The sequence below is a fragment of the Puntigrus tetrazona genome, chromosome 19 (assembly GCF_018831695.1).
Source record: "Puntigrus tetrazona isolate hp1 chromosome 19, ASM1883169v1, whole genome shotgun sequence".
Lineage (NCBI taxonomy): Eukaryota > Metazoa > Chordata > Actinopteri > Cypriniformes > Cyprinidae > Puntigrus > Puntigrus tetrazona.
This window is the reverse complement of record NC_056717.1, coordinates 15,400,046-15,421,140: the sequence shown is the minus strand read 5'-3', so window position 1 is coordinate 15,421,140 and position 21,095 is coordinate 15,400,046. Positions and strand designations below refer to the sequence as shown.

Below are 21,095 nucleotides of genomic sequence, written 5' to 3'. Positions count from 1 at the left end.
GGAGAGAGGCACTTATATACCCAGCTGTGACGTGCACACACACGCACACACACACGCACACACATGCATTCACTCACACACTTACACAGACATGCACGCACATGGAAATTGTTTAAGCATACATCATGTGCATCATGCTATTTTTGCATTAGCTTTTTCTTAGAATCACAGAATTGTTCCACTATTCTTTTTTTTTAGTTCAGTTATTAAATTATTCTGTTAAACTGTTTTAATTGTCATTCATTCTGAATTTGGTGATGCTTCAATCCAAACTCAATTACACAGACAAAGCCTGCATAACAGGTTTAAATATCTGCCACAACTGTGGATCAAGAGTCAAGGGGAACAGTCTGGACGCTAATTTGACCCATATGTGTGTGTGGAAAAACCAAACATGTCATTTGTATGCCGTTTCTGCTTAGATAAGCTGGCCGTTTCAGCTCTTTTCAAGTGAATGGCTGCATGGACTCAGTGTCCAGTTGTAGGTCAAAGTAGAACCACGAGCGTGTGAATCTAATAGTTATAAAAATGTCAATGAGTCATTGATAAAGCCAGCTGCAGCTATCTTTAAACAGACTTTGTATAACTCTTTATGTAACTTATGTATAGAACTTTATGGAGGTGTTTCAGCACCAGTACTTTTTACGCTTACTGTATGATGTAAAAACCCGTCTCAAGGCCATTTTCTTGTTAGTTCACTTTATCTGTTTTCTTCTTCCCCTTTCTTCTCATTCTTCTGAGACTTTTTTCTTTATCTTCTGCTGTCACGCTGCTTTTATAAACCGTTGTTCACAGAACGGAGGCTGCGGTCTCGGACAGATCGCCAGATTCGTTTTGTGATAACCCGCATGATCGATAACAATTGATCCCTGTCATTTGCATAGTAATGGAAGGAGGAGTCATCAGAGCTCTAAGCGTTTCCTGCAGTTCCTGAGGAATGTTTCGCCAAAAATGAAAACTCACTCTGGTGTTGCTCCATATCCAGATTTCACTTTAATTTATCAAGCTGGTAAGCTTCGAAATGAGAAAGCTAACACCATAAAAGTATCATTTTATGGTGTTAGTGTTGCAGGTTTGGATTTTTGAACTTGATCGGCTCATACACTTTCATTATAGAAAAGCATGGCCAGCTAAAACCAAACAAAGAAAAAATAAAAACCTGTGGTACATCCCTCTTATTCTTGGCTGTCTATCCCATCCTTTTTAAAATTCTTCTCATATTTGACATCTTTTTTTTTTTTTAAAGCTTTTATGAGGTGACAATTTAAGTACTCATGGGGTACTTTAATTTGTTTTCACAGAAAACAGCTGTTAATGAATACATCTCTGTCTGTCCACCTGTCTCTCAGTCTCTCTCCCTCTTTCTGCTTCTCTCTCCCTCTCATGGTTATCGGGGTGTAACATTTGCGTGGTCGGTGTGGGAACACTTGCGTGGGAGGTGCTGTGAAGCATGAGAATTGATTGGCTGGCGTGTGGGAGGTGTTTGTGTGATTGGAGCCCGTCGTAGTGTGAAGCCAACCTGCACTTCAATTTGCTTGACTTCTTTACTCCAGGTGTGAAGGATGGTCACACATTAGATCCACTCGCAACCCGTGTTTGATGAGGAGATTTTTATAGCAAAAGTTCATCAAGACATCAAGACTTTTAGAGTTCTTTCCCACTTGCGTCACCTTACATAACAGTGTCAAGGGGTTTTATTATCGATCAGAGGTGTGGGTAAAGTTTGAATCTGGCTTGCAACGTTTTCCATTCCCATCTCTTCTCGTTTCCTGTTCTATTTTAATTCTTATCAAAATAATAATTGAAAAAAATTACAAAATGGCTAATGGACAGGCAATAAACATTTAGTAAAGCTAGAAATGATTACACGTAGGAATATATTAGATGGAAAAATAAATTTAAATAGGAAACTGTTATTTTAAATTGTAATTAATATTTCACAGTGCACACCGTGCAAATCTCATCATTTTTATTTTCTTTGACCACTGATGGAGTATTCTGAAGATGTCTTTCATACTTTTCTAGGCCCTGACAGAGTTTATTATTTGGCAGTCCATGGGACAGTCGCAAGCCTCCCGGTTTTCATCCAAAATATATTCAATTGTGTTGCAAGGTCAGACAAAGCTTTCAGGGGTTTGGAACGACATGGGGGCAAGTGATTCATGACAAAATGTTAATTTTGGGATGGAGTAACCCTTTAAGCCAAAGAATGCGTCTTGCCAGAAATTTTGGCCATGATCAAACAAAGCGCTGTGCTAATCATTACTTCAATCTCTTTCCAAACGGGCTCGTTTGCAACAATTACCCCAGTCCATGCAAAAATTCTGCCTGTCGCACTAACTGATCCTCGTCGTGTTTTATTCTGATCGCTGTCTGTCACGACAGGGTCAACTCTAAATCGAGGGCTAGGAGGTTAAACGGCAGATGTAATTGTGCTCACCTCACAGTCTTCTGGAAAGAAATGAAACCAGCGCCATTACCAAAGATCATTCCAGAGCAATTGAGGATGACCTATGTAAATCTATGCTTCTTACAAGACGGCTAAACTTTCCACTGCACACATGAATGAGTAATTTAAAGCTGTTTCTCTCTTTGCTGCTGTCCCTCTCTCTGTCTGTAATTACATACTGGGGGGCATGTCAATTAATGACACTTAATTACCACATTTCAGACCAGAAAAGACCAAGTAAAATGTCCATGTTCCTTACAGATGTTACCCGTGAAGAGAGAGGACCAAGCGAAATTGACAGACTTATGTCTTATGCAAGATCTTATGAAATCGGAGAGTGCTGTAGACATAAAAATGCTAGAATATTCCTAAAAGTTAAGAAAAATTTAAATCTAGCAGTGGAAATGGGCCTAAAATATCGATGACTCTAGCACTCTCATTCAGAATTGTCCAATCAAATACTGGGAGAGTCCCTCCCTCAATAACAGCTGCTTCTGACTAGCATTAACAAGTAGCACAAATGTACATTAGTTTCCATGATGAATCATTGATTTAAGCTTTGCTAGTGTCACATTTAACCATTTCATCTACAGCTAAAGGATCAAGGCAGAGAACAACAGTTCAATGTGACAATAAAACACACACACTGCCGGATGTCACAGTGATAAACCATGTACAACGTCTTTGGGTAAACACTAAATAATTCACAACTAAACAAATGTATGTTTTTATTTGCCACTCTCAGTCACCTTTAGAATCCGATGGAGATTTAAATGAGAAAAAAATAGATCACCTTTCTCTTTACAGACCACGCATATTCCTTAAATTGTAACGGCAGCTGTGTTTCATTCATCTTTAACTTTTAAATGTGATAATAAAACCGGCACCGATAAGAGGAACAAACTCATTTAGTTCACTTTTGTCTGCAATCACCAATTTGGTCCAATGGGAAACACCCAGGCATTACTATGACGCCACTGTAATTATCTTTGTGTAGGGTGCTGTATAAGAAACGGCATCCTATTTTCCAGTGTTTTATTGTGTGATTTACCTCTAGCTTGTCCAATAACACTTGAAGCAGGATGAATTAGGACTGAAGAGCCAGCTGGGTTGTGCTGAAAGAGGCACCTGTCCTCCTCCTCATCGGCATTGCAAAAAGCAAGTTAACGAGAGGATAGATTGACAATTATCAAATCGGGTCCTCGCGAGGCTGCTTGCGTAAATCTGCTGTATTTTTGGTAGGCAGAGTATTGATTCGGTGGAGTGGGGAGGATTTCGTTTTACATCTTTATTTTACTTTTAGTTAATATTAATAGACTGGCCGTTTCGGACCATCAAAAAAAGAGAGAAAACGTTAAAAACAGCAACGATGGCTTTAGATCTCAAAGATCGTAAAGGCAGTTTAAGCTCTACTGCCTTTTTTACAGACTTTTTTTTTATGAACTCCCCATGGTTAAATTCATAATTTGTGCTAGTTTCGTTGAGTTTAGTACAATGACAAAATCTCTGCAATGAACATTACTCTTTGTTTTCTTAGCCAGCTGAGAGGTTGCCTGAGTTTGCCATAGGGGATTCATAAAGTATCCCTATCTATCAGTCTATGAATATTTAATAATGCTAAGCTCCACCACCAAAACAAAATGCATTACAGGTTTTCCCTTCTCTGCAACGTTTGAATATTTATTTAAAGATTTTTTTCTCTTTATCCCTCAACCTGTATATTTTATCTGTTGTTAGGATGTTAGCTGAATCTAATTAAAACCATTATCTTAGGAGGTGTTAAGATGTGTTAAGCCGACTTTAAAAGGCGCAGGAAGTCAATGATATCGATTGAAGCCTCTGGCTAATGAAAGGGATTGTGCTATACTTATTATAAGCGTAACATACATTTTATGAGTTAAACGGTGCTGTAACAAATCGTATCTAATGTGCAAACAAAGTCATCTTGCTTTGATTCTCGCAAAGCCTTGACGAACTCATACAGTAAGATATTTATGTGTCACTGCAGTTTTCACATTAACTGTCATACACATAGTATATGGCTCAAAAGTAATGTGATTTCAGTAGTCTAAAACTATTAAACTGTTTTTGAAAAAAGATCCAAGAAATAGCTTTGAATTTAAGGAACGAATGCACACGAAAACAGCAGCAATTTGATAAAATAAATAAATAAAAATGGCTCTCAAGTCGATCAATCGTGTGTCTCATCCAGCCAACCACCAGCATTAAATGACTATACAAGTTCCTGACAGGAGATTCATGTAATAGTATGTGCAATTTCAAGATACTACATCGACTTTAATGCCTTAGCTGTATTTTTCCCATTACCATCGGTGAATAGGGTTGAATCCGAAATCACAATTGCGGTGTCATTATGATGAATTACCCCCCAGCTTGAATAAGTTTGACCTGACAGGCAGCTAAAGGGCTTGCGTAGGATTTGGGCAACAATCAGAGGCTGATGGCTTGTTTTTAATAAAATAAATGACAGTCAATTGTGTTAGAGTTTCCAAGGGGCTTTCAATTAATCAGGCTTTTGATATAATAATGAAGGGATACGCCTGTATACACAAAGGGAACGCTTGAGTGAAAACTCCAGAGGAGGATGTGAAGTGGATCAAATCATGACTCATTCTCATGCCAATATCTGTCCACAAGCAGCTAACGGAGATCTCGAGAGCGAAACACAAGGTTAGCAAACTCATTTACCTCAGCTTTCTAAACAAGACAAGGCTTATAACAGCTCTTCATGTATATCGCTTCAATCTGCACTGTCTAAAAGCTTTGTCTTCCTCTTGTTAATTATCATCCATATTTTTAAAAATCAGTTTTGTATTTGTGATTCAAGGCAGGAAATTCCCTATAGAGTCGGGCCATGTGACAAACCTCAGCCTATACTTTAAGTGCACTAGATTCGGTCTTACCGGAGATGAATCCATCTATTTATAAGTATCAATTAGTGACTCTTAATCGATAAATAAGTCTTAGTGCACAGTTTGACCCCATCTGAGACTGCTTTGATTGCCACATAAATTACTCAATAACAATTAGTCTCCTATTAAGAGCAGTTTTTTGCATTTCTCATTACAAGTTAAAAAATTTATATATTAAATTAGTATAGCTTAAATATTTTATGAATTGCTAAATATTTCTGCAATAATAAATTGAACAATTTCTGCCAGCTTCTTGAAAAAAAAAAAATATTTAGCTTTAAAAATAACCTGAAAGACATTCTCTGTGACGTATTGATCTGACTGAAGGAAACCCCCATCCCTGGTGTGAATGTCATCCCAGTATTGGCTTCATTCCAGGGGCTCTCTTAGGGGAGAGCGAGTCAGATATGCTAGGAAGATACAACAGGCATATGCTGAATTATGAATGAATCTGGGCTCCATGAGAGATCTGATATTCCTTTAAAATAGGTTGGTAGGAAACATAAACCTTTATGTTGATTTTAAGCCAAAAGGATTTCCCCCACCCCCATAAAAAAAGAAAAGATTGCAGAATAAAATGTTGCATGAATATTAAAAAAGTGTCTTTCTAAAACAGAGAATGATAGTGGGAAACACAAAGACAAAGCGAGACAGACGTAATGAGGATGTTTTCTGAAGGAATAGGCAGATGGCTCATGGAGTTTCATTGTATTTCAGTCTTCAGTGGTTAACTGAAGCTGACATTGGAATGATATGCATGTATGTCACGCCTCAGTCAGTTAATATCTCTAACATTTCAAGACCTACAATTTCCATGCCAACATAAAATGTCCAGGAGCATTTTAATGTACAATACATAATGTAGAAATATATGGTTCTAGAACCTATAGGGAATTGCACTTTTGTTTTGGCCCCAAAGAGAACTCAGAGTGGCCTTTTTTGTGACCAGCCTAAGGCACACCTGTGCAATAATCATGCTGTCTTGATATGCCACACATCTGAGGTTGGTCAGTTGTCTTAGCAAAGGAGAAGTGCTCGCTAACGCAGATTGAGACAGATTTATGGACAGTATTTGAGAGAAATAGGCATATGTGTACATAGAAAAGTTTTTAGATCTTTGAGTTCATCTTATGAAAAATGGGGGCAAAAACAAAAGTGTTGCTTTTATCATTTTGTTCAGTGTATATTCCAACATTATATAGACCTCATAAAATAAAACCTCCTGCTTTCCTACCTCTTGTCTCTCTCATTTCACAGTTCATAGTCTTCTGTAAAAGGCTTCAATTATTAATGGCAACCTAGCAAAACAAATGTCAATGTCAAAACCGATTGTACATTGTTGACACAAGTGATAGGCCCTTATTCAGGATAATTGGCCCCTTGGTGTTTGAATAGTGTGCTTTATCAAGGGCAGTGCTTAGTAGATTATGAATGACTGCCATTATCACGAACGGCTTTCCTGTGTGTAGGTAAATGTATTAATTGATTGTTTGAGATGACTGAAAACATTGCTCTCCTGTTACTAATGTATGACATTCATAAACATCATACAGTTATATAGTAACATCATACATTGTCTTTATATCATGAGCTGACATGTCTGTCTTTTCCTAGAAAGTGCTGAAGATAAGGTGATTGGTAAGGGTAAGCATGTTTGGTGTGCGGCAACACAAGTAATGCATCTCAAAGCAGTTTTTTTCTTACATTTCTCTCAGATGTATGACGTCAAATCAACGAGCACAGCAGGTGAGTTGGTTTAATGCATTTTTTGAGTTCAAATAGACCTACACTCAAAAAAATAATATTATGGTGTAGCCATTTCATGAGCATGGATAATTAATATGCTAGAGTTGTTGGACTGTTTGCCAGTTTCATTTATACGGGTGTCACTGATTCTGCCATGTTTAACAGAAGAGTTAATGGTTCAGTTAATGGTTTATCAGAATGATTCAATCTGGCAATACATTTAAAGAACAGCCTTGTTCGTTTGGGAATCAAGCCGTTTTTGATTCACTACAAATAACCAGTTCAACCAAGTCATTTGTTCATAAATTAGATTACAGAAATCATGCTGAATGTTTATGATTCACTGAAAATAATCACTGTTGCATTCTGTTTTCATGATTTGTACTCCACTGGGTAGCATTGTATTTCTCAAGTCAAGTCAATAGACGTTTTCTTACCATTATTTCCTGAAACAGTCATCATTCTATGACAAGCAAGAAAAAAAAGTGAATTCACAACTTTTGCCGTGAAGCTAAAGATTTAGTAGTGGGGTAGAGAACTTGACCATAACTGTTGAATATACTAAAACTGATCCTATGATATCTAAATGAGTAGACGTTTGCTGAGAAAACGTACAGACAGTATGCCATTCCAAATGTTTTAAATATTTTACAGAGACTGTTTGTAAGTTTTATTAGTCAGACTTTGAGAATCTGCCAGCTGCTGTCACACCAAAGCATAAATCTCTCAGCATCAAACTTATAATTATAAACAGAGTGTAAAGAGCCCTACACCCATGCAGCATCTTCAAAGTCACCATCTGTGTGCATGCGCACCTTAACCACAAAAAAAAGCAATCAAGGGAATGTGTAATCAACAAGGACGACTTTGAAGACAAATTTGAGTGTTTCAGACGCCCTTACTGAAATCAATAACACACATATGGAAAATCCAAGCCTGCTCTGGAATGATGGAATCGTGTCACATTTTGTTCTGCTGGGAACAAGTTAATAAAAATACAATCTCTTCCTGTTGTTGGAATGAGTCACATCGAAATCTAATTTTCAAATCCTGTCTGTTCATTATAACTTCCTGTGATATTTCTGAATAAATAAGGTGTTGAGCCTTTCTTAGATCAAAAACAAAAGCACAAAAGATGGAGAAAGTTTTTCTAGATCATTTGGACAGTGCATCAAGATACTATGATAAATTGGGTCTCATCTCCAGATAATAATTAGGATCCAGCCCTGGATGCCAGATCCCGTCAGAAAATATCAGTTTGTCTGGTATCAGAACAACTAGTCAGCAGAGCTGTCGATAACCAAACCCGGTTAACAGCAAGTCCTGTCCAGTATCCAAAAATACCCAAAATGAGTATTTAACAGTCTTCTGTCAGTCAAGAAGTTGGCAGAGAAAAGACAGAGAAGAGCAGAAGCAGGAGACGAAGAGATAATGGTAAAACTTGGTAAAAGAGTTTATTAAACAATTGCATATGTCTCAATCTTCAACCTTCATTACAAATCAGCAAGTAATGATTTATCAAACTGATTCACAACATACCATGAACCTTGGATTTTCATAAACATTTTCTCTTATCTATCTTTTATCCACACAGACAAAACAGCTCGAAGCATGAGATTGAACATCAATGGATATAAGCAAGAAAATATATAACATATAGAATGAATAAACATAATAAATTAATAATTTAAAGATAATCAAATAATCCTTCAACTGTAAAAAATATCAAATCAACTCAACTCAAAGAAGATAGTAAAATAATATATACAGGTAAATTGCACTAAATGCAAATAACGTGGTGAAAACCCCCAAATGAGTTGAATTTGTATTCAAAATGAAATATTATACAATTTAAGATCCACTCCAAACAAATGTTGTTAAAACAAATTTCACTTAAGCTTATAAAATTTCCCAAATAATTACAAATGAATCAAAACTGTATTAAACATAAGTTTTATAAAACACACTCCAATTTATCTACAGCAAAGAATTTTTTTTTTTGGCAGTTTAATGCAGTTTACTCTCTGTCTAATTACATAAGACACTTTACTCAAGCAGCACACTGACCGTCTGCTTGTTTGGATCGTCTAATGGTGCTCTCATCAGGGTGGAAGTTTGTGGTTGGGACAGAGGTCGACTAGAAAGAGCGTTATCCCATGGGGAATTGTGTTTATTTAGTGGATGACTGTATAATCAGACGGACAGAAGACACAATACAAGTCATGAAGTATTTAATTTTTTTAATTGGGGGTGTTAACAATATATGTAGCGCCATTTGATCTGTCAGTCAAACATTTACCCAATATTCAATTATACGGCACGGCTAATAAGATTATTGTGTTCCTGGCTTGAGTTTGAAATCCTTCGAGGTGTAGGTTCAGTCTCTTGTGAACGAAGGGTTCAAATTATCGATGTCGCAACCCGAGCGTAATTGAAAGAGGCTAAAACGAGGTGCATACTCTTGGCTGTTGACTAAAATGTAAATGAGATAAAGCTCTGGCCACAGCAGGGACTTATGCTGAAGCGCATATAAACAATTCAAACACACTTTGCCCGGGACACCAATTGGTTAGAGGCTCAGTAAAATAAATTGTGAACTTACAAATGCATATATATATATACACTCTGCTGTGCTTGTACAAGTGTGTAAGTGCATGTGAGGCTGTCAGCCAGTGTCTGTCCGTTTCAAAGTGCATGAGTGTTTGTATGTGTGTGTTTGTGGGCTTATGAATATTTCATCCCTGGCATGTCTTGCAGTAGCAGCAGATGGCTTGTCTCTGCCTTCTTAATGTGCACCTGTACCCTCACCACACGTATTTAATTAAGCCATGCCTGGATCGTCTGAAATTCCCTTAATCTTTCCATCTCTCAGCGTTTTCAGTGGAATGTCCTCCTTTCCATCACCACCGTCTCCTATCCGCCCTTTCTTTATCAACAAATTAGATTAATGATCAGAAAAGCAAATGTAGAAATGGACTAATCAATAAGTAGTGCTGGATTGACTCGGAGCGGATGAGTCTGATCGGCTCGGTGGATGATACGCCGGAGCTTTTGTCACAGAACAGTATCGATTGGGGGTTAAAGATGCTGTTGTCATACCGGCATAAAGACTCAGACCTATCAGGTAAAGTCAACAAGTGACATATTTGTTAGCCATTAATCACCTGTAATACACAGGGGGGGGATTAACTGAATAATCATTAAGCACACAGGAAACAGGAAGAAATGCTCGAACACGTCATGCATGAGTACCTGGTGACATTTCATAGTATTAATAACAGATGTGGGAGCACACCGTTGTTCTGTTTGTAAGATTAAAGTTACTTGGAAAAATAAAAACAAATACTTTGTTATACGCATGAGCAGCTGTTTGTGATCATATGTGACATATATGACTGAAGCTAGTTGTCATACTTATTTTTTTAGTTTGCATTTGCACTTTTTTTTATTGACAGACTTTCTTGGCTACAAAGTTTGTTCATGTGTTTATTTTTTAGTACGATTATTCATCCCCAAGTCAATAAAGTCTACAGTCTACAATAAAGCCACAGTTGAGTTAAACTACTTCTTTTCTGAAACTTAAAATATATATATATATATATATATATATATATATAAATAATATATATAAAAGCAGCACACAATGGTGCTGTAAGACCAATGTACTGGTTTAAATTTTTTTTTTTTATTCAAAATGTATAAAAATTGGTTTATAGATTGTAAAATATCTGATTAATGTATTTTGTCTTTTAAATAGCTGTATAATGATCATTAAATCAGAATGGAACATATTTGTTTATGCATCAACAAAGTCAAGGAGTTTTGCATACAAATGTATCCACTTCTCTTGTAAAACAGAAACAAAATAATAACAGGTGGTGACGTAAGAGAATAGTAAAATGTACATTTTACAAAATGCACATTTTTCGTGAATACAACGTCATAAAACAGAAAATTATGTATGAACCTTTTTTTTATCAGGGGGTATTTTAACATTTTTTTTACTTTCACTAGCACTTATGTGTAAACGACTGTAACAAAATAAAGCTTATGGTTGAAACACCTTTCCAATGAAATATGCCTACAACAAGTATTGAGTGAGTTCGAATTTAGCAGGACGATTACATCATGTCATACATTCACTCACTGGCACTTCTATAGAGAGATAAATGATGGAAGGATGCAAAGACAGAAGAAATGATGGACAGACCGTGTCTGAAATATTGAGCGTTTCTCTGTAGTACTTACAAAAGTTTGGTCCAAAATTTTGAAAGGCGGTATCGCCCACATTCTTCTTTTCAACTTTGCTCAAAGCGTTGACTTTGTAACCTATAAAGACATCTAAGATACCGCTGCCACACAAAAAGGAGAGAATGATAGAAAGAGAAAGAAAGAGATAGCGATAGATAAAAGTTTTTTATTTGCACTTGACATGTTTAGACCTTCCTTTAACAGTTCCACTAGTGAAACTTCATCTCAGGGCAGCTATAGAAATGAGCCCACAAGAGCAAAGACTTCACAGGGTGATGCCTTGAGAAGTTGAAGAGGGAGCTCTGAAACATTAATAATGGTTATTTCTGTGCTGAATATTGGAATATTAGTGCGTAGGAGGCTGACTGACAGTCTTCTCTGTGGATTCTTGATGTCAGTGTAGAAAAAGGCTAATTACTACGGGCCTTCGAGACATCAGCTCTCGCATTCACGCTGAAGACCTCCCAGCCCTCTTTCTCACCATTTAAACATCACTTAACAAGAGCGGACAAGAGGAAATGGAAGAGATCTTGGTTAGAGGATTGAACATATGATCTATATGAGGGTTTGGCTCGCCGTATGGTCCATTAACATGTCTATTAACGCTCGCTCACCATTAATATTGTATACCAGAGTGGGAAAACCTGTCATTAGGTCATCGCGAGCTCCTCAAAATTCGAAATGAGAACGGTAATCAAACCCAGTGCTACAGTGTATCCAAATTTTCAAAAAAGTGTTTCGTACATCAAAAGACTCTAGTCTTTTGTTATCTGGCCCCAAACAAGCGCAGATATTTCAACTTTTTGAGAAATGAACCCTTTTTTCATCTTCTCATGGTAATTTATTCATCATTCTCGTGTCTGACGTGTCACAGGGAGAGAGTTGGTTTTGCCATGTGTCCCTCAGGCTTTAATTAGGGTCTTCATTCAGAACTTCTGTAGAAGCCTGAGAGAGGCCAGTATTTGCATTTCAAATGTTACAAACGTCACCCCTTCACATACGGATCCATTGTTGGCTAATTTAAACAGTGGAGTGATTATAGGAAATATAGATGCGGCACCTGTGGAATTATGTTTGTAATTCCTTTTTGATGTACTTGTGATTGCTATTACATTCGGTGAATATTCATTTTGCATTAGAAGCCAAAAATGTTCCTCCCTCTCCAGCAAACTGTTGATTATCGGTATCCGTCACCGCTGAAGTCGTAGTAGCATATTGCTGAAGTATTTCAAAGGATTCTGACAGAGTTTGATGTAAATCGGACGCCGATTTCTGTGAAGGCACTGGGGATGAGACACGAGAGAAAACAGCAAATACTGTCCACCTCGTAAATCTGAGAAAATATTCTTGCGAGGATTTCACACTGAGACATACGGCTGTTTAAGCTTATACATTTTTAATGCCGCTCTTTGTAAATATTTGATGTCTTTGTCCCTGGGTTTGTCCAAGACATTCTTTCACAGACACTAAGGGGTAAAAGTGATGGACAACAGATGGGATTCATAGTAGATTCATAGCGTGTTGTTTTAAGCAGACTGTGCTTATCTGGACGCCGTGGCCCTGTATTTTTACATGATGTTGTCAAGGTGAGGAGGAGCTGAAGCCTTATTTACCATCATTCCAGCACTTACATCAATCGGAAATCTGTTGTGTGAAAGCTTCTTGTCATTGCCAAACAGCTGGCTGTTACAGAAACATAATTCACATAACGGTTTAGATTTATATTCTAGTGTTTTACTTGGGGGTTTAAAACACAACCTCCCAGGTCGGAGAGCTCTGCGAAACACCCAACGTTACTGGGCCGTATCGGTAACAATCTCCCTTCTGATAACCGGCTTCATTTTTGACTATATATAGTATAAAGAACTGCTCACCTCAGTGCCTGCGACAATTCTTACGACATTCCTCTGCTAGTAGTTAAATTTGAAGCTCCCAACAGGAGCATTTGAAGGACTTGACATACGCGTGGATAGTCACACACATTACTGAAGTGACTCCAGGAGTTATAGCTGTGGAGAAGCATGTCACAAAAGTTAAACAAGCGAAAAGAGCCCCGGCGCCTGTGCACCTGCTCTGCGTGGCTTCTGTGACTGCTGGGGCCGAGAGTTGGGAACTCGCTGATCTCCACAGGAATTATTTTCAACCCTGAGGCTGTTTTCCTCAGTTTGCGTTACTGCCGTGGGGTTCAACACCACAGTAAACTCCTGCTGGGACACATTTGCAAAGCAGATTCCTCCATATCGAGCTTGTCGTTGTATTGAAGCGGAGCTTTTTAGAGGAACTAAGCTTTATTCCCCGTTCTCTCGTTCTCTCCTTAAGCGCACTGCTAGACTTTTCCTCTCACGAAATCACGTTTCTCTCTGCGCAACAACTTGTTGGACAAGTCCATGTGAACATGGCCAGATCCATTTTGTTACATTCATGATATAGCAGGAATTAATAGGAACAAATAATAATGCATTTTTCAAGTTGCTCATCTCACTATAGCCATGAAATAAAAATAACCAAAACACTTTTTCAGAAAACGTTCTTACATATTTGTAAAATATATTGCAAAATATTTGCTAATACATTTATTTATAAAATCTAAAATATATTAAATTCAAAATCCAAACAAATTAATTCTAAATAATTACTGATTTTGTGTTTAGACTTTTATAATGTAATTCCAGGACAAAAATAAATGCTTTTTGAAAATAATTAAAAAAAAAAATCCTTCTTCCAAGACTATGATAAAGTGATTGTCTCTTGTCTGTGCCAGCCAGCTAGATGACCTTGGCAACATTTTAATTAGTAATCACAAAAATATTCAGTGCGACACAAAACAATATTTGCCAGGCACGAAACATGTACATGATCAACAAAACATCAGAATATAAGAACATAAGCACTGGCCCAATTAGCAAGTAACAGCTCCATCATCTGGCCTGATACTCACTCATATTGTTTAAATGATAAATATATGTCTGAATCAACTTTAAAAGCTAAAGACATTTAATAATAATAATAATAATCAAAACATGTTTACACATTTAACACAAAACAACACATATTTATAATGTTACCTCTGTCTATTCTTTATATGCTGAAGCCTTATTTCCTCCACGAAGAACATTCATTACATTTACTCTTCTAACCAAATCCATTTGAACTTTTCTTAACTTGCTCAAAAAGTCATTTATTATTATTTTATTTACATTTTATTCAATTATTAAAATATCCATGTTAAATGCCCATGCCACTGTAAGTGCATTGTGCATTAAATTATTACTATTGTCACATTTATTAAAGCAATCACAAACAATCAGCTGACACTGTCTTCATCATCAAAAACATAATGTATTACAGATGTCATTAATGTTGCTTCAGCGCTGCATGGACGGACCAGGAGTTTGCCCAGAATAAAACCACACCATCTAAACTGTATGCAAACTGTTAATAATCTTCAGATGGAAACTTTTAAACTCTAGCAACAAGGGTGGTGAAGCCAGATGTTACTAAACGCTAAACTGGCCCTTGCAGGAAGTTATCTCATGCTGAAATGTCAGATACTCTGGGTGAAAAAAAAAAGCTGAAAAGGAAATGGAGGAAGTAAGTGTGGCTAGAGGCACGAAGCAAACCGATCCAGCCTGAGGCACTGGAACTAACAGATAAATGATGGGGCAACCTGTCCTTACGGAGAAAAAAAATGACAGGTTCCTATTCCAAGAAAAAGATAAGCTGTCTTTTCTTTATTTCCGAAATAAAGTGTTACTAACTAAGCTATTGTTAGATGCACCTATATAAGGGTGAACTGTTGAAGCCATTAATTTATAATTAGGTTAAGTATGTGGCAGACTTTCTATTTGAATCCCCAGCAAAGCCATATTTAGGAAGAAATATTCAGAGGCAAAATTGAGCTTTGTAATTGCTAAACAGCTACAGTTTTGCTGGTACTCTGTGATGTTTATTCAGACAGCTCTCCTACCAACTTGTTAAGTCGGATGTAATTTATAGGCTGGTTCTCTATACATTATGCACACTCGAGCTGGCCTCAGTGGCAGTGTGGAGTCTCATCCGCCCCGAGCGCTGACCTGATCAGGCAGAGTGCAAATTGACCCAGCCAGATAATGCCATGAAGAACAGAGACTCAATTACTCTTTCAGTATTTTGCTGAATTACACATCTGGAGCTCTTGCCAAATCAATATGCTTCCTGTCTTTGCCACTCGAATCATTTATTTTCTTACACAGAGGGTCAGAAAGACCTGCTTGTTTGTTTGATTGCATTTGAGTGTCATTTCACCTGCTTCAAGTTAAAGGTTTGGCTGCTTAGTGTATGGTCCTGATTTGGTCTCGTAAAACATACTTCACAATCTTTTTTTTTTTTTAACAATTTCAGATTTTTTTTTATTAGTGTTATATTGAAAACTTAACGGATATTTTAATTCTTCTCACATCCAGTTATTTCTTTTTGCTTATCGCCGCCCCTTGTGACCTTGAATGGCGTAGCGTCTTTTCGGTTTGTCATTGTGAACCTGAAAATGTGTATTCGGTGTTAGCATATTTTGTAGAAGTATATGTTCTTAACTGGCACAACTGTTGATCTGGCATCTTTGACGATGCAGTGAAATGCCAAAACCGCTAAAATGATTGTCAAAACTGTCTTTTTGCGAGATATTAAAATAATTAGATTCATATTGTATTCTTTTCCACAACAGCATTTTGTCCATAAAATTGTACATTGAAAGACAGCTTGCAAAAAAAAAAAAAAAAAAAAAAAAAAAAAAATCAAAAATCTATCCAAGTGCTTTGGAGAATTAACCACAGATGGTCTCTCAGAAGGACAACCTCGTTTCAAAGCATACAGCTGCTCTAAATTCAATTATGATGATGAAAAGTTGTCATTCTCAATTCACTGCGGAAAAGAAACAGGCTGATTCCTGTTTACGAAATAACAATGAATGATCCCAAACGTCAGCATGGTTTTGAACACATATCTTGCAATATTGAATCAATATTGATCTTACAAGTAATGGTTGCTTCTGATTTAACAAGGTCCGTCACATTAGCTTTTGGTTTGGTAAGAACAAAAACAGTTAAGCTGGGTTTAACTCAGTTCACGGTAAAAGAATTAAGCAGTCTTTGCATGGTGTTGTTGTAACCGCATATTTTCAGCTTTCAGGTAGTTGCTCGTTATATTTCCCCCAAGTAAAGCAATAGTGACATCAAGTGGCTGGTATGAATGCAATTTTTATTCACAAATCTGATACAAATGGCATAACATTCACATTATCGTGTATATTTAACTGGGAGAAATTATTTTCATGTTATTTTTTAAACTTTAAGACAATGGGTTTTGTTCCTCATGCAAATAATTGTAACCGTTATAGATAGTAAGGGTGTAGGTACAAATACTATCAGAACGATTAAGCCAAATAGGCTTAATGTGCCTGCTTAAAAGAAGAATTATCTATATTACTCAAATGGAACCCCAAACACCTCCACTTCACACAAGGACAAAGTCCTGTTTTCGCCGGGGAGAGCCAGAGTCACATAACGGCCTGGAAGCACACCGCCACACCTGAACGTCGCTGTCCCTCCCGCAGGGATGAAGGACACTTTAACACACCTGAATGAGAGTGAGAGTTAGGGAACACAAATCAAATTTTGCCTTAAAAATCATATACGCTATTTTGTATATATATTATGCAACAGTTAAGTATGTGTGTGTATATATAATTTTTGCGTGCAGAGACAGCAAAAAGATGATTTAATAATTATTCTCCTCTGGGTCACCCTTGGACCATTTTGGAGAGCATCGCATGAACAACGCATGCTGTTCTCTGTCAGCAGTGTGGATACATGTATATGCTTTGATCTGAATGTAAACACATTTCAATACATACATTAAATACATATGTGATACTCTCCAAAACGGACTAGACGAATGATTAAATAAAGCCTTTTTTTGGCACACAAATAGTATTCTCATAGCTTGTAAAACTGCAGTTGAACCATTCATGTGACATTAATTATTTTGCCCTTGATATGTTTGTGATTGTGTTAGGATCCTTGCTGTCTATTGGAGGGTCAGAAAGCTCCCAGATTCCACCAAAAAAATCTTAACTTGTGTTCGGAAAAGATGAATGAAGGTCTTGGAATGACACGAGAGTGAGTAATTAATGATTAATTGTTCATTTCTGGGTGAACTATCCATTTAGGCTGTTCGTTTAATGGTTGTACTGAAGCATGATCGCATGACACTTCCTCATGTAATATTCCTTAAATAATAACATACAAATAATACATATGCTCTACAAAGTCTCGACATGTATTCAAACAATAGAAGTCCTTACACAGGGTTTGCACGGCCCTCAGACTCTAGTGAATCTCCGATGTGAATCACCACTCCGTTCAGCTGTTCAGAGCAGCAGTCCCCGCGGTTTGTAAGAGCCACTGATGCAATTTTATACGCCTTCATCAAATCCACTCTCCACCAGGGATTACTTTCAGTGTCCGTTTGAGAGCAAGAGCCTTTCAATAGGTCATACTGCCGATTGCCATCAACGGCATTTTGTGCAAGACTCAGGCATGCTGTAGCGCCTCGATTCACGCTGGACTGGGTGGCTCGTCCACTCGGTGCCACGTTGATCCTCTCGGACTGCATCATTGCTACCATGTCTGATACATAATGACGTGTTTAGAGTTATAGACAGGACTGTAAAACTCACTCACACAAACATCGCATTTATGACGGTTTTACCTTCAGAGACTGCGTACACCTCTACTTCACATAATGTCAGAATGCGGTCCACTCCTGGTAGGAGCACATTTACGTACTGTCCCTCTACGGGGCTGAACTTGAACTTCTGTGTTTTCCCAGGCTGCATGGAATACACTTTTGCAACCCTAAATGAATATGTACAAACGATCACACATTTTGGAATTGTTTTTTGTATAATTTAAGCAACAGCAGAAAGGAACAGTTCCCCCAAAAATGGACAATTCTGTCATCATTTACTGTAATTCCAAATCTGTATGAATTTCTTTGTTCTGCCGAACGCAAAATAATATATATTGAAGAAAATTTGTAACCAGGCTGTTTTGTGTCATCGTTGACTTCCCGGAGTATTTTTTTCCTAGCATGACCCAAAAAAAGCCTGGTTATGAACTTTCGTCAAAATATATTTCTTTAAGAGATTGATATAGAGTCGTCATTTTTGCGGGAACTCGTCTTTAACGGGGTCTCTTACAGCAGATTCTGGTTGCCGTCATTGACGAGGCTGTTCCCAATACGAATCTCAGCTCCGTTGATTCTATCAGCACAACAGTCCCCCCGGTTGGTGATAGAAACCATCACAATTTTGTACGGCTGTGGCAGGGTTACTCTCCACCAGGGGTTTCTTTTTGTAGTAATGTAAGTGCAGGAATCATTTGCTAAATTTGTTGCTCGGTTTCCGTCGACAGCTTTGAAAGCCGTGTTTTTGCTCAAGTCAACAGACTGGTGGGTCGCACGATTCAAAGCAACATTTCCTGTAAATGTTAGCACAACAGAGAATATCAATGAAATAAACTGAGATAAATGGATTATGTATATGGAAAAACTACTAGAAACTTTACATATAGATTAAGCCGCAGCAAAAGTATGCGAACACTTGCATTTAGTACTGATTTCTACCGCACAACAAAAGACTTGTAATAATAAAATTCGGGGTATAATATCGATACAGGTTTCCTGATTTGATGCATTTGAACATTTGCTTGCACATCTAATATTTTCTCTTTGTAAAATAGACATGGCAGTGTTTCAGACAGGACAGTGTTTTTGGGTTTGTAACCATTGATTAAAACAGTCTGCTTCATTGTAGTCCTCAGTCACTGAAAACTACATAAGAGACATTGCTCTAAATCAGGCTAGCTGCCCTGAATGTTTTGCCCTGAATTGATTATTTTTTGTGTGAATTGGACTGCACTGTATGTTTCTGAATCACTAAAAAGAAACAGTTTTCTAAGAGTCATTTGTTTGCATATCCGAGTACACCGAGCCTGTCCCAATACCCTTACTTACAGACTTTGCACTTAATTTAGATGCCTCATTTCCTGTATTTGTCCCAAGAGCTCAAGTGAAGACAGCTGTTGTGAAGAGCTTTTGTTCCATTTTAATTTTAAATTCTTTGCAACCGAAAACAAATGCATGCTAGTAGTCATTATGTAAGCGCAATTAATAATTAGGTGATCAAAAATAGTTAAAGTTTGTTTATTATAATACAATTTGTTTGGCAAAAACAATCTCCATCTTTATCTCTAATGTTGCAATTTTTGCCCAACTGAATAACTGACTTAGATGGCATCACTTTTCTATATGCAATAAGGCTTTTTTCTCTGCTGTTATTATCTAAAGTTACTTAAAGTAGATTTCTTATGCCTGGAGCAGCTTAAAGCTGAGACACAAATGTAATTCATGCACTATGCTTTGAGGGATTTGAACATAACACCTTTTAAAATAGTAGTCCAGATCTTCAATCAACTTTAAAAAAAACCCTCAAAACTGCACGCTTTAGTTACACCAGATAAAATGTATAACATTTTTGCATTGTTGATTTTGAATTTAGTAATCCTTTAAAAAAAGCAACCATACATCCTCTTTTTCCTGGACACATTATGGCCAGGGTTTCTGAAATGTTGTGGCTTTGTTTTCCTATTGACTCTATACATGCGTTGAATATATGCATATTTGCATTGCTTTAACAGTTCCCTGTAGATCTGACACACAATGATTGATTGATTACGTACAACACCAACATATTATTGGTCAAACTACTTTTCAGTTATTACCTTTATGAAATTGACAAGAAAACAAAGGCTTGACATTTAATGTATTTAATAAATCCCAGAGTTCACGCTCGGGAAAAGACAATATGGTCACCAATTAAAAAGAACAATGGCAAAACTAAACGCATTTAAACATTGTTTACCTGTCGTCCGAAAGGCCATACAAGGTCCCAAAGACATGAGTACCATCCCAGCCATGATGACCGTCTGAAGCTGGAGCGCTGCCATTCCTACAAAACAAAGATGAAAAAACTCAATACTTGCCGATTTTTTTGTTATTCGGCCTACAACACACACATACTTTAAAAAGTCTAACTACACTACCGGTAAAAGATTTTAAGTGTAATTTCTGAACAAGTGTGCAGCACCCACTGTGATCCGTTTCCCTGTGAGGTTTTGTGGTACCACAACATCAAGGGTGTATCTGTTATATTCACATCACAAGTCACCATTATTATGCAAATCATGTGTGTGTGTGTGTGTGTGTGTGTGTGTGTGTGTGAGTTTTAAAGATATATATTGAAGAACACCAGAGAGCAGTGTTTTGGTGCAGCACGAGGTTAAGTAAATCACGTCAAATTAAATTAATTGAATAAGAATTGGGAGGGTTTTAAGTTTATAGACTGAAAATCTTTTTAGAGCTGAAACAATTGAATGGAAAGATGCATTTCATCAAGATAAAAGAAAGTTGCATATGTCCGGTTAACTGAAGATATCTTGCAAGCATTTGTTTTAATTCACCCCTGCCATCTCATGTTTCCTCTTTTGTTCATTCTTTTACTCATGCAGATAAACGCACACTGGTACCTTGTTTAGATACCAGTATTCCAGCTTCTCTCTTTCTCGTCTTCAAAACACCATTGTTTCGGCTCCTAGGCTTATATTGAAGTGAAAAAGTATGGT

General features: G+C 37.2%; 1 protein-coding gene across 2 annotated transcripts; it reads right to left on the bottom strand.

Annotated features, from left to right (window-relative positions):
• Positions 1-16,594: 16,594 nt before the first annotated feature.
• On the bottom strand, positions 16,595-20,576 carry si:ch1073-376c22.1 (uncharacterized protein LOC100000126 homolog). 2 transcript variants are annotated; one of them, XM_043218151.1, is made up of 6 exons: positions 20,517-20,576; positions 20,336-20,422; positions 18,614-18,893; positions 18,124-18,269; positions 17,717-18,041; positions 16,595-16,989 (listed from the first exon to the last, which is right to left on the bottom strand). In XM_043218151.1, exons 2-6 carry the CDS (start codon positions 20,418-20,420, stop codon positions 16,836-16,838), a joined length of 990 nt encoding a protein of 329 aa, XP_043074086.1. In that variant the 5' UTR covers positions 20,421-20,422; positions 20,517-20,576; the 3' UTR covers positions 16,595-16,835. The 2 variants fall into 2 exon arrangements, with proteins under 2 accessions (XP_043074086.1, XP_043074087.1); XM_043218152.1 differs by having other exon boundaries at positions 20,565-20,571.
• Positions 20,577-21,095: the final 519 nt, after the last annotated feature.

Excerpts from the sequence above, each read along its gene's own strand:
- si:ch1073-376c22.1 (XM_043218151.1), bottom strand. The coding sequence starts at position 20,420 with ATGGCAGCGCTCCAGCTTCAGACGGTCATCATGGCTGGGATGGTACTC. Across the intron at positions 18,270-18,613 it reads GACGGCAACCAGAATCTGCT|GGTTGCAAAAGTGTATTCCA; the intron begins GTAAGAGACCCC and ends ATATTCATTTAG. Across the intron at positions 18,042-18,123 it reads GGTGTACGCAGTCTCTGAAG|ACATGGTAGCAATGATGCAG; the intron begins GTAAAACCGTCA and ends ATTATGTATCAG.